The sequence below is a fragment of the Coffea eugenioides genome, chromosome 2 (assembly GCF_003713205.1).
Source record: "Coffea eugenioides isolate CCC68of chromosome 2, Ceug_1.0, whole genome shotgun sequence".
NCBI lineage: Eukaryota > Viridiplantae > Streptophyta > Magnoliopsida > Gentianales > Rubiaceae > Coffea > Coffea eugenioides.
In genome coordinates this window covers 7,867,481-7,883,760 of record NC_040036.1, presented here as the reverse complement: position 1 = coordinate 7,883,760, position 16,280 = coordinate 7,867,481, and the positions used below count along the sequence as shown (strand labels likewise).

Here is a 16,280-nt window from a genome sequence, read left to right as displayed (position 1 = left end):
TGTACAAATGTGTGTCCATATATATATATGTGTGTGTGTGTGTGTTTGTATAACGAAACATTGATGCACACACAAGTGGAAGAAGAACTACTTTAGTGCTTCATTGAGTACTGATACTCTACGCCATATATGAATAAGATTTGAAAGGGATGTATGGTGGCATAACGCCATTGCCAACCCACAGATCTTGAGACTTCAAACAAAGTTGTTTAATTCGTAAGGCACCAGATGCATAAATGATTTCGCGAGAAAAGATATTCCATCAATTGGGAAGACCAACCAAAAAGTAGTAACATCTTGATCGTAGACAGTAGAGGGGCCACAGGACACGTTATTACTTATTATAAACTCTGGCATGTCTTTTATGGGCAATGGATTTCGCCTCTCTTTCGTAACCTTCGATTTATTAAAGCCAATGTTTGTGGTGGGCCGTATTAATGACACCAAGCAAACTTATGTTGTTGTCACAGGAATGATAAGTGACAACTTCCCATGGGCCAAAAGTCTTTTAATTCTGAATCGTTGTGTACGATAATCCAAGAAACTTGATCAAGAAGGTGGCCTAGATGTGCTTCAAATTGCTCTGTTTAAGCATCTCCAGATTGTCCTAGAGCGACAGCCCAACGGACTGCATGAGATTCTTCTTCCGACGCACCGCTTACCAATAGCCGATGCAATAAAAGTAGTTACCCTCAAATCAATTCCTGGGGAAAAAAGGTATTATCATGTAATTCTGGAACCAGTCCTTCGGCTTGGTGGTCACTGCCAAGTATTTAAATTTTGATGGTGTTGGGAGGTCAAAAATCCAATCTTTGTCTCTCACCAAATTGTCACTATAAATGACTGCCTTCAATGGCTTCCTTTGATGGAATTTCTATTCCCATCGGCTTCCTCTCTCTCTAAATTATGATAGATTAGGTTATAAGAATGTTACCGTTGCAATAAAAAAAATGTGAATGCTTACGTTCATATGATAAATTAAGTATAAAAAATGAGAAAGCTTACTCATTAGAAAAGTACAAGTATATATAATGTTTAATTGTGAGACCATTTTCAATTAGGTGGTTGTTCGTATTATGATGAGAAGGAGAAAATCAAGAAACTACCCTAAGATGGAGGGATTGCGTTATAATGGACTGCAGACTTGGTAATTGGCTAATTGCAGCTCTTTTATATTCAGATCGAAGATTGATACGTGTCTGACAGCCAGTTTCAGCTTCGACCCACCCCAATTTAAAGCAGAAAACAATAGTTAGTGTTAGTCAAGACGGAGATTTGCTTAATTTTTTATTAACTAATTTATTCAACTCTCATAGTTGTAACTGATATCACCTTGAGTTCAACCTTAGTCAGAACTCCTTTCGAAACTGGCTAATCGTCAAATTGTAACAAGAACAAGAAAATGCAGGAGTTAGCCATCCATAGTAACTTTCAGCACTTTTTATTGGCTAGCAATGAATACAAGCAATTGTCTTTAATTACCAAAAGTTTCCTACCTGCTAGCTAGGTCAGAGTAAAAATTGAATTCAAAACTTTTCTCCTCTCTAGACTAGAAAATAGAAGCAAATGAATCATTTACCTATCTATCTGCAGCAATGCGTTTAAGATATGCTATGAACTTTCAAATTAGCTGCAAATTATATATAGTAGGTTTTTGGTCGTGCGTGTGTGGTGTTTTTGTCCTTCGGGTTGGTCGTTAAGGAGAGGAAGTTGGAATGTCAAAGATATGGCCTCCCGGCTCCAAGGGAAGGAATGAGAGCCGAGCACAAGATACAAGATTTTGAGTAGTTGTCCAATTCCTGTTTCCAAACTCTTCCTTCATATATGGGGCTTGTAAAATTAATGCAGTTTAGTTAGCGGGTTTATATAGCTTTGATGCTTCCCTTCCTGCTGCAGAAGTAATAGGCCCTCGTTCTTCCTGCTTAACTGCAACATTGGTTCAATCCAAAATACTATAAGATCTTGTGTTTTTCCTTTTAGAGAACGTAACGTATAATGATGTTTTATACTTATCTTCATCTACCTGTTGATTCGTAGTGTAAATTTGACTTTGGCAGTTGGATTTAATTTAGAATTCAATCCAAATCCTGTATGTATTTAACTTTTTTTTTTCTTTTTTTTTTAACCCTCTCACCCCTCCTCACTTCCTTCTTATCCTTAATTATCAAGATCAGAAACCTAATCGGAAAAACCATAACAATCCTCCCCTATGTATATAGTATTTAACTTGGCAATACTAATTACCAGTTACGTCTCCGTTTCCAAGAATGTTTTTCTTTAACTTGCTTTAGTTCTTTACGACAACAGAAATTGAATTGGAATTGTATTCTAAAATTTTCACAGTTGCAAACTACAAATACGAGTAGTTAGAAGGGTAAATAAGCAGGAGTAGGACATTGCAATTGGTCAGTTGGAGAAAGCAGCAACGCCGCCGCGTTGAGCGTCCTCCGCCCTTGCGGTAGTGCCAACTGCCAAGGAGATTCTCATATTCAGGGTACGTACGTATGAGTTATCTTTTACATTAGGATTAGGACGAGAAAAAGCCTGAAAAAGATTATGAAGGGTGTTTTGTTCTTTAAGTCGAAACCTAAGGCTACCCCTGCTGACCTAGTTCGACAGACTCGTGATCTCCTCAGCCATGTCCATTCTGCGCCAAACACTTTCCAAAGCCAAAGCCAAAGCAAACGCCAAGTAAATATGATAAATACCATCGGCAAGCTATTGGAAGATTTGAAGTTAATTCTTTATGGAGATAGTGATACTCAACCCGTAGCATCAGCTTGTGCGCAATTGACCGAGGAGTTCTTCAGGGAAGATACCTTATGCCTTCTAATTATTTGTCTTCCAAAGTTGAAACTCGAGACCCGCAAGGATGCTACGCTACTGGTTTCAAATTTGCTTAGGCAAAAGGTCCGTTCGAGGTTTATTGCTTGTGATTATTTGGAACAAAATCTCGAGTTAATCGATGTTTTGGTCGGTGGTTATGAGAATAATGGCATGGAGATCACGGCTTTACACTATGGTTCTATGCTAAGGGATTGCATACGCCATCAAGATCTTGCAAGGCATGTCTTGGAATCGAAGCTAATGATGAAGAAATTTTTCGATTACGTGCAAGTTGCACGTTATGAAGTTGCTGCTGACGCTACCGAAACTTTTAAGCAATTGTTAACGAGGCATAAATCAACTGTGGCCGAGTTCCTGTCCAAAAATTATGATTGGTTTTTTGTGGAATATAACTCTAAGTTGCTTCAATCTCCGAATTACCTTACCAGAAGGGAAGCCGTGAAGTTGCTGGGAGAGATGCTGATGCATCGCTCAAATTCAGATGTCATGTTGCAATATGTTAGTTCGAGGGACAATTTGAGGATTTTTATGAATCTTCTCAGGGACTCCAGCAAGATCATTCAAGTTGATGCGCTTCGAGTTTTCAAGTTGTTTGCTGCTAATGAAAATAAGACCCCAGAGATTGTTGGGATTCTCGTGGCAAACAGAAATAAGCTTCTACAGCTCCTCTTTGCAGAATTGAAGATTGACAATAATGGGGATCCACAATTGCAGGCTGACAAAGCCCAAGTCGTTAAAGATATTTTTGCACTGGACGTCAAGGTTAAGGCGTGAATAGTATTGGTGTTGTTTGTTGTTATTTTCTTCCCCATTGAAATTTTGCAGGTTTAGCTTTCACATCCCCCCCACCTCCCCCCCCCCCCCCCCCAATCCTCTCTTTTTTTGAGGTACTTTGCAATGGTAGAGGTTCAGTGAGTAATTATAGATCCCAAGTTTTCTTCTTCCTTTTTTGCTTTTTTTGGTTGTTTTGGGTATATATTCTTTGAGAGCTTGATTCTCTGCTAATATATATGAGGTAGGATGAACTTTAGACTCCATTAATTGTTCCATGTATTACATCTACATGCATGCATGCACTCATGCATACAGATAATCAAAGCATTGGATGCCAATTTCAAAATGAAGAATTTGCTTCAAGAAAAAGAGAGAATCCTAAGCACCTTTTCTTCTGTCGGGGCCACCTTTAGTTCTTAACGCCCACTTAGTTATTCGTTACACAAAATTGAAGACCAAAATCTATAAGTTAACAACGTTTGAAAAGCAAACAAAAGAAAAAAACCGCTCCCGGATTCTGACACATATAAAATACAAGTTAAGTTATGATATGGTACAATTTTCGGCATGCACGTAGCCGGCACACAACTCTATATCGCAGAGAATCGTCCAATACAATACTTAACAGAACGGACATAAATATTGAGGTTAATTAAGTGATTGACTAAGAGATGATCAGATGAATAAATAATGGAGAACCCAATAAATTAGATGCCATTTTGGTTTAAATCCATGCAGCAGCTCCTTCCTGTTGCAAATTACTACTGATATCCTAGCTGGTGTATTGGCATGTGCCATAACCTGAAAATTCAAAAACCAGAGACGAAGCATTCTAAGTACCATCCACGAATGGTAAACTGCTGATCAGAGGGAAGTATTGAGATGGAAAATTGTGTAGCAGCAATAAAAATAGAGGGACTTACTAGGGTTGGTAGAGGTGAGGAAACCGGTTTGAGAGAAATCACAGTTATAGTCAGCTTTGCCCTTGGATTGGTACCATGAGTTCATCACAAAACCTGCATGAGACCTCACATTGTTGGGATTGAAGCAGGCGCCCTCGGCTTGAATCGGGCTGCAATCTAAGCCCTGGCTGCAAACGTAATCTATGTTGCTTTGCAGTGCGGCGTCTGTGGCCCCTGCCTTTGGCACGCACCATTTCTTGCCCTGCAATGCCGGTGCCGCTGGCACCGGAACTGGCTGTGACGACTGCAAAATTAAATTCATCATCACACCGCTGAGCTTAATTTTATGGTCACCGTAATACTCCTACTTCTTCTTTTCAACTAAGCAAATAACTACAGCAGAATGAAAAAAAGATGATGCACTACTATACTAGTATTTTCTTTGAATGGGGAGACTGTAGAGTACTCGGGTGATTTCTGATTGCTGTTTCTGAAGGTCAAAAGAAAATGGGACAAGATTTAGCCGACTGGTCCCTCCAAGACGGCAAGACCCAGGGCCAAAAAAAATAAATAAATAAAAAAAATGCAAAAGTGTAAAGGTGGAAAGGGTTAAAGGCAACAGCACAAGATTCCTGTCTGACTCATTTTAGAGAGGGCATCGAGGATTAGAACCATTCCGACTCTAACATTCCACAAAGTAGAAGAATCAAATTTCTTCTGCTAATTCAAACATTTTTTTTACCGTTAGCAAATTTTCCAGCCTAAGTTGTCTTCTGCTTTGCATTAGTACCACTACAACATGCAAATTTTAATTAATTGGATGATGCAGTTATTTATTTATTTATTTAGTCATTTATGGATTTGAAATTTCACCCAATGAATCTTCGTCAGAAGAATCATTTATCGTCCCAAGGTTCAACGCGGAAATCGGAGCAGTCCAACACGGAACAGATGTAGCCTTCGCCAGAGCCCCACACTCCTCTATTTTTCACATTTCGCTATCCCGTAATTTTGTCAAACATATGAGGTTGAAATAGGATAAAAGTTCAAATGCGGTGTCCCTACTCCTCCTAAAGGCTAAAGCCTAAAAGCAAAACAGACAAACGATGCTTCGTGTTCCATGTTCAAATGTCGGCCTAATTTTTGAAGATTCCAATAACAAAACAGACAAATGCTGTGTTTAAAGTAAAGGGAGGAACTTTACCATAATTCATTATCAATAGGCAATCTTCAGTGAAAGGACTCGTATTTGAAGGATTGATTACAGCAGAATTAATGCATGCTCATGCAACCATTGTTGTCTTAGCTCTTAACTGGGAGAATATAAATTAACACGTATAAATTAAATGCAGATATTGGGGTGATTTTCAATTCATCTTCTAATTGCATTATGGTAAGGCGTGGACGGAGTACTAGTAAAAAGGGCATCTATGAAAAGACTTCAAATTCAAGAGACGGCATAAGTACTTCATAATTAAGGCAATAATAGTTATAAGAGTCCGAATTTCATACCTGTCCCCCCCGCATAATTCCAACGTCATAAACAGGAGTAAAATCAGGCCTGAACAATCCCCAGCTTCTCTCAGCCAATGAACCCGGTTTCTGATTCTCATTGAACAAGGCAAAGATGTACGTCTCAATCTTCCTGTGCGGCATCAATGGAGTCCCAGTCCCAGAGTTGTACTTCTTCACCAATCCTCCGTTATACGCAGCAGCATTAGCAGGAGTGCATTGTGGCTCAAATGTTTCCCCTTGGGATGGCCAACCCGTCTCGGCTGCCACAATGTCCACATCCGCATATCCCAGTCTCTTCATAGACATAAAAACCGCATCCAACAGCAAATCAAACTGGTTCGCGTAACTCCTCTTGGAAAACCTGTCGTAATATCCTCTGTTTGGTCTGAAGAGATCGAAGTCAATCTCCTTGGGGTCGAAACCGAAATACGGGTACGGATTGACCATAAAAGGAGACTTGGTTTCGCGTAAAAATTGCAACATGGGTGCCAAAACACCTACATCCCAACCAGGCCTGAATTTAGCCAGGCTGGGCGGCTTAGCAGATTCGAGAATGCCTAGAGAATGTGGTGACGTCACCTTTATATCTGTGATGCCATTCTTGACGAGAGCCTGGTGAAGGGTCCTCATGGCAGCAACGAGGTTGTCGATTAGATTCTGGGGTCCCCAGTGGAGGACCTCATTTCCTACGGCAATGTAGTTGATTTTGGTTTGCGGGTAGAATGGCTTGATGTGCTCATTCACCCATCTGCGAGCGTATCTGATGTTGGTGAGGTTGGGGATCTCTCCGTTGGGGACCGTGACGGTGAGCAAGATTCCGGTGTTGGCGAAGGCCCGGATGATATCGGGGTTGACATCGAATATCTTCACGCGGTCTATGAAGGTTTTGTCTTTGATGAATTGAACAACTTGAGCCGGTGGCGGAAGGTTGTCTGCAACGGTACCATAGTTAACACCTATCGATTGCACTGCTGAGAAATGTTGGATAAAAAGAGCAAATACAAGAAAGATAGCCATGGCCGAAGATGGTGTCCTCTTGGACATCTCCATATTTTTGTTATTATACATGTAAATAGGGAACAGAGATAGATATACAGGAAGGAGAGATGGGTTCCAGGTCTAACTTCTACCTCCCTAGTTCCTATATGTTACTTTAATCAGGAGGGATAGTGCATATTGGATTTGGCTCCGGCGTTTTATACCAGCACTTTTGATCTGTTTCAGACAAGACCAGTTGTTTTGTCTGTTGGAACTTGGAACGTTCGTGAGGCTGACCTTTAAGCTTGGGTGACGAAGTGAGAACACGGGAATCAAAAAGCCATCGGTTTGAAAGGAAAAGTAAGTGATTCGGAAATATGTGACGAGGCATAATAGCTCATCAATCATCAAATATTCTACGCGTTTTCCGCAATACTCAATAGGTTAGGATATTATTATTGTTCTCTTGACTTATCTAAAAGTTAAAAAAGAAAATGCCGTCCAGGTGGACAGCAAGAAGGCGACGCGAAGGAAACGATGGGAATCTTATAATGCTGCGTAGGAAGAGTGAATTGCTCGATTTTGGATAGAAATAAAAAATCTTGATCAAACTTGGCAATATTGAATTGGTTGGAGAAACCATATCGTAATCTAAAATTCTAAATGAGCATTATGGTATAGAAGTCATGGGCTGTTAAATGACATACGATACATCTAGACTTTCCTCGTGTTTGGTCGTGAGACTTTTCAGAGGCATACTTGTCCACTTCGGCCTCCATTTTTGAGTGTTGGACTAGCAGCCTTTGGCCCACCCTATGTGCTGTCCGACGCCGAAAGGCTTCACAGAGCATTGCGTGCCTGGTGTGACAATTTCAGGCGCACATATATGTCCAACAGGCTAGAAAATTGTTTTTTAAAAAAAAACGTTCCACATCTTAATTCGTCAAAATTAACTCTCCATTTAAGGCAAAAACTACATCTTACCTGAAGTCCTCTATTGCATCTGGATTTAGTAAATTCCTTCCTATTTTTTCAGAAACAAAAAACATTTGTTTCTTGTTTCTCGATAGGCATTGATCCATAAAGCATCCAACTGTGTAAGAGATAAGAGATGTACAAGGTCTTAATATATCTGCAGAATTGGTTGCCCATTAACTGGTCATTATCCATATAGTTGGTGGTGAAATGTCAATTTTTCCTTTCAATTTCCCTTCTCTGTAACATATGATGCACATAGTCGAAGGTCAAATGTCAGTCCTGGTTTATCCTCTTTGTAAAAACCTAGTTGGGCTCGCCTTAGACATTAGTGTAGCTATTTTTTGTAAATTGTAAAACGCTTTTAATCAAATGCTCGAAACTTGCCCTTGGATGCCTGGTAACCATACATATTAGGAAATGCCCCATAAAGGGTTCCCCCAAGTGAGGGAATTGCCAAGAATTGCCATATCCGAAGTCATTTCCCATCACTACAATCTGTAACACATATTCCAGTCCCTTAATGTAGTAAAATAAAATAAAATAAAATGAAAGGAACTGATTGATTGCAATTTGCAGCAACAGAAAGCAAGTAGCATGGATACGGTCAAAGAAATCATTTGACCACCGGAGAAAGCTTAACATGACCAATACAAGCAGCTCAAATTAACAATTGAAGTGGAAACCCGCAGAAGAGAAGAGAGCAAAATTTGCCTTCCAAGGAGGCAAGAAGACCCTAAAAAGACAACAAACAAAACAGAAAACTTGCACCACCAGCGAGCATTTCAGCGGCAGGATGCAAATGCAGTTGATGATGGAGAGAACCTGCACCACATCCAGAACCTGACGCTCTTGCTTTCTTCTGGAGCACAAAGAATGAGATAAAATGTATAGGGCGCCATTATTAGATGGGAGTAGGATAAAATGTTCCCATTCTAATACTCTGTGTAAATTCATCTAAATACCACTATATCATATCCTCTGCTCTTATTGCAGAATGCTTCTTCTAACTCTACCCAGAGAATCTCCTCAAAATTGGTTCTCAAGACGAGGAAAGCCATAGCACCTCTTTCACATACCAAGTCAGGTCTGCAAACAGGCAAGAACTTACACTTCCTAGCTCCCTCCAGAATTTATTTGTCAAAGAGTCATATACGAGGAGCGCCTCCACCTATTGTCAGGCTTTGGCTTCCAACTATTGCTCTTCACAGGCTTCAACAGTCGCTCAATTTCAAGCTCAGACTGCAGTCTCCTCAAATGTCCACCACACTGTTTATGCTCCAAAGAAGACCATCCATAAGCATTGGGTTCCTCAGGACTAAAATTTCTTTCATAGGGAGACTGCCACTTAGCTTGCAAATAAGGAAGAGATCTCCAAGGGGGGAAAGGCATTGAATTCTGCTTCAGAGAAGATCTAGCAGCTTCAACCATAACCTGAAGGAACTGTTTCAGCTTTGTCAAAGAGCCCACAAAAACTACAGGAAGTGAATTCAACATTCTATCATAGGACTCCACAGCTCTAGCAATCTCAAAGTGACTACGGAAATCAATATCAATTATCAGACGTTCAGAGCTTGAGCTTCCACCATTCGTGTAGTTAACCACGTCGATGTACTCATGATCCCCTGAATACCAGAATGGAAAAAAAACACATGTTATCGAACCAGCATTATTACCAAATAAATTCTTCATGAAAAGGTTCGTAGGCATTGGCAGCAAACCACAGGAGAGTTTCATTCACTGTCAATTAGAAGGCAGTAAGAGAAATGGACAATGCAACCAGCTTAGCAAGAATCAGTGCAGAGGGCAAGATGTATGTTGTATGTTACAGATGCCTTAGAAAACCCTCCGACACATTTTGAAATTTCAAATCTTGGATGTCAACTATATAAATGCATGTTGGAAATTAGAACAAGATTATACCTCCAGGAACCTTGGAACTGCCAGGCCACTTGGCTGCACAAACACCAGCATCATAACCAGAAAGCCTCAGAAGCTTCACCAAGGAAAATCTGATGCAGCTGGCATTACATAAACCAGACTTGACGTGCAGAAGGTCCTTCTCGCTTGTAGATAACAGAAGTGAATTAACCACCGAAAGCGTGTCTATCTCAAATTGATCCATTGCCAGCTTGTGATACTATGTGATATGAAAAACAAAAAAGGAAGATGTAAGCAATGACTCATGACGACCAGTCTTCTATTGTATGATTACTACAGATTTATTCAGATTAGGAGCTATTTTTTCATTTTTCAAAAAAAAGAGTGGGGTGGGGGAATAAGAAGAGAGGAAATAAGTTAGCTTGAGACACAAAAGGAAATGTGTAATTCCTACGACTTCATGCGAATTTAAGGAGAAAGAGGAAAGCAGGAGTTTCTAAGTCTTCTATCAACTGTAATTTTACAAGTATGTAGTAATTTGGAGTTGTTAATTTGCACTTGAAAGTGGTAAACATAACTCCAAAACAGGCCTAAAGGGCAAGTAGGCATTCACTTCATGACGCTGAAATGTTTAGTGAGGTAGACAAGTTACTGCATAGATGATTCAACTAGCCACAAGGTTTCGCTATAACGCCATGCCAAAACATTGTTGGAGATATACTCAAAAGGATCTCGTAATGTACAAAACATCTGTGAAATAAGAAGTCCACGTATCTACAGAGAAAGCAAAAGACAGACTCCTGACTAGTTAAAGAATATGCCCAAGTCTTGGAACCAGCCAATCCCTTCCTTACCCAGGTCATCTCTGGAAAGAATATAACGGTCATCTCTGGAAAGAATATAACAAGAATTACTACTGTATCACAACCTAGGCAAGACAAAATCTTAAAGAAGCAACATTTCCAGAAAATTGCCATTTACTGCCAGAAAATTGCGTCGTTTTCCGTGATCACATTTCCCTATTACCTTTTTCCCTCACATACATCAAATCGCTACAGTAATTTTTCCATGAAAAATGACGAAAAATGCAATCCAAATGGGAAGACTTTCAGGGTACAATTCATTCAATGGAAAATTAAGGGAAAAATCATTAAAAAAAAAAAAAAAGGAAAGCTCCTTCTATTTGTTTTGTTTTGTGAAATTCTGGAAAATCAAAAAAGAAATCCTATAACCAAATTTCGAAGCTTATAATCTAGGCAACAAGGCATGAATGAATCCTTCAAATGAGCAGGAAAACAAGAGCACAATTCTTTCAAGATTATTCTTCCTCAATCAATCACCAAATGAAAACTCATAAAAACAAAGAACTTGCAAAAAAAAAAAACATTCCAGAAAATAAACAGTTAACTTTTAAAACAAAAGGAAAAAAAACGATCAAAACTAGTCCTTAGATGATAAGACTTACAGAAATTTTGTCCGCGAGGTCAGCGATATCGCACAATCCAGACTCGCTATCGCTGCTACACCTGGAGTCAGCTCCCCCGCTACTCCCATACTCCAAGAATTCACTCACCATCATCGCCAGGTCATGTTCGCCATCCGACGGACTAAACCCTCCGTCCATCTGTCCCATACTTGCGCCACCTCCGCCTCCTGCAATCCCCGGTCTCACCCGCCACAAAAAATCTCCTGATGCCGTACAAACTTTACAGTCCATCATCGTCCGCACCGTCATAACAATTTCACCATTTTTCTTTCAACCGCCAAAAAATCAGGAAACGAAAAATAATGCGAATTGAACTTAACAAAATTCTGTAAATTCAATTCAAGTTTCCTGAATTGATCCGAACCTTATTCGGACTATCAAAATTCTATGACTAATAGGAGAAGGCAGTGAAACTGAGAAAGGAATTCGTGCATTAAAAGGCAAACCAAAAAAAGAAAAAGAAAAAACAAAGTATAGAGGATTTTCTTTTGTTAATTTTTTTTTTTGAAGGATTATAGAGGATTCAATCGAATTGAATTTTCGATTGGAGAGTTATATATAGGTTTGAAGGTGGGGATATATTTGGAACTTTAAGAATATGATCCAGATGGGTGAGGTGAAGAAAAGAATATTCGAGGAGAATGGAGTGCAAGCCTGCAACCCCAGGAGGATGAAGAAGAAGAAGCGCGGCGAGGGACAGCTACTTCATATAAAATTAAAAGAGGAGGGAACGTGAAATGACATTTCTGGGCTTTGCCTCGGAGGCTTTTCGTGATACCCAAGCAAAATCCTGCGACTTCAACGGATAAGGTGAATGAATATGGAGACGCATGTGGACGGAACTACGGGGTTTATTCCCTTTTTTTTTTTTTTTTTTTTTGAAAATATTACGGGGTTTTATTCAATTTACAGCTTCTTTGCCATCTGCTTATAATCCGCTGTCAATCTTTCGCTGTTTTGCCTGCATTAAATCACGGTAGACGTTAAATATTACTCACAGCTAGCTTTGCTCGGGTAGAAAATTTGGCTCGTTGACAGATGACAAACTATTTATTTTTTTGTGTTTGTTACGTTGTTCCAAAAGAGTCAAAAAGATATTTTCTCCTAACCTTGTTAAATATCAAGAAAAAAAAAAAGCAAATAGAAGGATGCATTATTAGCTTCATTTATGTATTTATGATTTATGTATGCATATTAGAATAGTAAACTCATTCGTTTTAATAGAAAAATTTTGCCACCTATTTAGTAAAATCAAAGGACATCCCAAGTTTACCTAAAAAGCAAATTATTTGTGATGCAATGACTATTTTGATCGAATTTTGTGTTCCAAAATTTATCTATAAAGTGTGAAGAAAAAGGGACAATGTCTAGAAAGCATAAGTTAAGTGAATAGGAAAATTAATTTTAAAAAATCGAGAGAAAAATGGATAACATTCAGAAAGTATCAGATATTAGAAAAAAAAATTTTGTCGTCAATTTTTTGAATAGAAAACTTTTTTTTGTCATGTATACATGATACTACAATTTATCTTCTTTCTTTTTTTTTTTTTTACCCTCATACGATACTTCTCCCTAAAGAATCCTTCAAATAGATTTTATGTTTATTTCCACTAGCTCAACACTTACAATAGAATGGCTTGGCTAGTTCGTTGTTTCAATTGCAAATAATCAAAGAAATGTGACTCACGAGGGATATGGGTGCCGTGATCTATTGGTATTTTCACTTAGATATATGCATGTCTACTTCACCCACCCCCACAGGAAAAGCAATTTCATTGTCAAGCTCATTTTACACCTTCTTTTTCTTTTTCTTTTTTAAGCTTACTCCTGAGATTGGATTTATCTTGTCCGCATGCTAGAAAATGATTCTATTCATTCGAGCGGGAGTAACATGTTGTTTTGTTTTCTTCGTTATTTTCGTCGGAGCGTCATGAACCAACATTTGTGATTTGTGGTGGGCGTGCTAAGGCGATGGCAAGACAGCAACGTAGAAGAAATCAATTTGTCAAGAAGAGAGAGAGCCAGGGTGAGGAAAGGGGTAGGAAGGGCATTAAAATGCATGGACAAATGGGACAAAATCCGGCGACCGGCCGCCCGGTGATGGGTTTCGAGGAAATTCTTACAGTGACAGAAGGTTTAAAGTTCAGGGTTGACTGGAGCGGGATGACGTGATTCGCACGGCAATTCCCTGGCGACGAAGCGCGGTGATGAACGTTAAATAGTTGACTTCGAACTCGGCTTCTCCGATCGTCTTCCAACTTCCACCGCCATACACCCATGCAAGTTGCCAACCAATATCACATGAGATTTTCATTTTTTTTAACAACCCTTAATTGATAATCCCATATGGGAAGGACTGGTTAGGGACTTAGGGTTGGTGATTAATTATTTGAATCACCAAGTGAGAAAACAAGCATGTTGCCTTAATTAGTGCAAATTTTCTCTATTAAATCCAGATTCAGTAGCAATTGTTCGTCAAAAAGGTGCGAAATAAGAGAGTTAAATCTATATCTCTCCATCTTAAATCAAGTACTTATGTACGTTTTAATGCTTTTTTTTTTTTTTTGAGGAAAATTGTAATTTTAATGCTAATAATGAAAATACAGCATATGCCAATTGTGTGCATTCACAATGAATCGCGTGAATTTACCTTCTCTCAGTCTCGGTTGCAAGCGAGTCCAAAAGCCTTGCATCACGTTCCCCTTATTTTCCCCATTAGAAAGGGTTGAGTTTTAATTGGGGTTCGCAAGTTATGCATGCTGCTTGACTATTAGCCAGTTGTTCAATATTTTACGTCGCATTACTTGATCAAATCAAGAACAGATCTTATACGTGAATTAAAACATGCAAGATTTCAAGTTGAAGTGGATAACTATTTGGTGCGCAAGCCATTCCCAGTGCCCAGGCCCCCCTTTATTTTTGGGAATACACTTTCACTTCTTTTTCTTTCTCTTATAATTATCATTATCATTGTTATTATTAAGTAAATTTTATATACACTGATAGTGTATATACTATCACCGTTGAATCCATGATATACGTGCAAAAGTTGGATTTTAAATTTAAATTTTGTACATTTGTCATTCATCCAACGCTTACAGTATAAACACTATCAGTGTTATAAAAAAGATTAATCCTATTATTATTATTGTTGTTGTTATTATTATTACTATTATTGGTTTTTTGGGTAAAAGGATTATTACTTGCTCCATAAGGAGGCGATCGATAAGTATACATCCAACCATCCAACAGCATATTTGATGGTCTGCATGATTACCCTAATTTTCGACCACTTTTTAATATGAAAAGCATACATATTCACATTTAATATCTCATATATCTAGGTACTTTTTGGAACAAATTTTACTTTTCCAAAAAATCAACATCATAGGTCTCTCCCTTAATTAACAAGGGTTAGCCAAAGACAGCAGCACTTAAAGCTCCGGATGTAGCTCAATCATTGAATAGTGAAAAAGAGATAAACCACATTTAAGCAACGGATCGGAGTGGCTTTAATACTCTGATGAGAAAATGCCTCGGTATATTAGAATATCTACAAGAACGATTCAAAGCAAATTTGGCTAGCTTTTAAAAAGATGTATCGCTACAAGATGGAAAGAGAATTGAATCTTAAAAAGGCGTTAGACTAGACCAGATGAAAAAAGCGTTAGACTAGACCAGATGATACTTTGAATTCTGTGTCTTTTCAGGGTCATTAAAAAATTGTACATGGTGGTTTGCTTTGTTGACGAATTCTAAACGCAATTACCTTGAGAGGGTACGTTTGGTTCCCCATAGAATTGGAGCGTAGAATTGGAATTGGAGCCCCAATTTCAATTCTTGTGTTTGGGTACTATCTTTCCTGTAGAATTAGAATCGAATTGCAATTCCAAATCGATCCAATTCCATGGTTCCAATTCTTTGGCTGGACCAAAGAATTCCAATTCCAATTCCACGGACAAACTTCCATTCGGGTCAACACGCGGACTTTAAATGGGTAAAGCTTCCAAAACGGGTCAACTATAAAGCTGGATTAAAAAAAAAATACAAAGCTGGCTTCTTTCTCTCTTCTCGTGTGCAATCGCTCTAGCGTTTTCTGCCACCACCACCGCCGGTGCCGCCTCCTCTTCCCAACACTTCACCCGTAACCCCTCCAGGCCTTTCCTCCCTCTTCTCTCCTCCCCAACATCGTGTGGGTGAAATCGCTATATCTATTCTGCTATATCGTGGTAAGCTTTCGTTCCGCTGTATCCTCTCTCTTTCTATGTGATTCGCTTCTTCTCTAGATTTGCAAAACTAGGGTTATTTTGCTATAGATACAGCCCATATGATTGCTGATGACCATGTCGTAGATGTCAAAATCATACATAAAAAGTAACAGAGAAGGAAAAGAAATTGTAAGAATCATCACGTTTCTTCATAAAAGGAAATACGAAAAAAAAGAAAGAGAAGACAAATTGCCATTATATCTTTCTTCACTTTCTGAAAAAACGATGTTTATGATCTATAGATGTGGATTTTCAATGTGGCTAAAAGGACTCCAGGCATAGTAGAAACTAGAAAGGGTACAGAAATAAAGTAGACAAGATGTTAAAACTTAGAAACTAAAAAAGAATTTACGACTTAAGCTAGTATAGAAAACTTCAATTTTTAGCATTGATTAATGCTAGAATTTATCATGGGACCAGATATTTGAGAATACATTTTTCTATTTCTTTTAGTGAGAATACATTTGTTAGACTTTTAGTGAGAATGCATTCTTATAAAGTACCACAAATTTGTGTTGCAATATTTTCTATTTATATTGTCATTGTTGGTTGTGGTTTTTGCCTGAATGTAAAGAGCAATATACTTGGATTTCCGGCTGGACTTTGCCCAATCGTTGGAGTTGGTGGACATATAAGTGGTGGTGGCTACGGTTC

At 38.7% G+C, this 16,280-nt stretch overlaps 3 protein-coding genes across 3 annotated transcripts; 1 reads left to right on the top strand and 2 right to left on the bottom strand.

The window, feature by feature from the left end:
- Positions 1-2,556: 2,556 nt before the first annotated feature.
- LOC113760372 (putative MO25-like protein At5g47540) lies at positions 2,557-3,621 on the top strand. Its single transcript, XM_027302922.1, has one exon. The coding sequence runs from the start codon at positions 2,557-2,559 to the stop codon at positions 3,619-3,621; it is 1,065 nt and encodes a 354-aa protein (XP_027158723.1).
- Positions 3,622-4,113: 492 nt separating this feature from the next.
- LOC113761657 (glucan endo-1,3-beta-glucosidase-like) lies at positions 4,114-7,291 on the bottom strand. The gene is made up of 3 exons (XM_027304733.1): positions 6,036-7,291; positions 4,545-4,827; positions 4,114-4,422 (listed from the first exon to the last, which is right to left on the bottom strand). Exons 1-3 carry the CDS (start codon positions 7,104-7,106, stop codon positions 4,394-4,396), a joined length of 1,383 nt encoding a protein of 460 aa, XP_027160534.1. The 5' UTR covers positions 7,107-7,291; the 3' UTR covers positions 4,114-4,393.
- A 1,239-nt stretch (positions 7,292-8,530) lies between these two features.
- LOC113762974 lies at positions 8,531-12,038 on the bottom strand. The gene is made up of 3 exons (XM_027306640.1): positions 11,338-12,038; positions 9,915-10,131; positions 8,531-9,616 (listed from the first exon to the last, which is right to left on the bottom strand). The coding sequence occupies exons 1-3, from the start codon at positions 11,605-11,607 to the stop codon at positions 9,132-9,134; spliced, it is 972 nt and encodes a 323-aa protein (XP_027162441.1). The 5' UTR covers positions 11,608-12,038; the 3' UTR covers positions 8,531-9,131.
- Between the last annotated feature and the right edge of the window lie 4,242 nt (positions 12,039-16,280).

Coding starts and splice junctions, on each gene's coding strand:
- LOC113760372 (XM_027302922.1), top strand. CDS start 2,557: ATGAAGGGTGTTTTGTTCTTTAAGTCGAAACCTAAGGCTACCCCTGCT.
- LOC113761657 (XM_027304733.1), bottom strand. CDS start 7,106: ATGTATAATAACAAAAATATGGAGATGTCCAAGAGGACACCATCTTCG. Junction 4,828..6,035: donor GAATTATGCGGGGGGGACAG/GTATGAAATTCG, acceptor TTAATTTTGCAG/TCGTCACAGCCAGTTCCGGT. Junction 4,423..4,544: donor CCTCACCTCTACCAACCCTA/GTAAGTCCCTCT, acceptor TTGAATTTTCAG/GTTATGGCACATGCCAATAC.
- LOC113762974 (XM_027306640.1), bottom strand. CDS start 11,607: ATGACGGTGCGGACGATGATGGACTGTAAAGTTTGTACGGCATCAGGA. Junction 10,132..11,337: donor ACCTCGCGGACAAAATTTCT/GTAAGTCTTATC, acceptor CATATCACATAG/TATCACAAGCTGGCAATGGA. Junction 9,617..9,914: donor CAGTTCCAAGGTTCCTGGAG/GTATAATCTTGT, acceptor TCTGGTATTCAG/GGGATCATGAGTACATCGAC.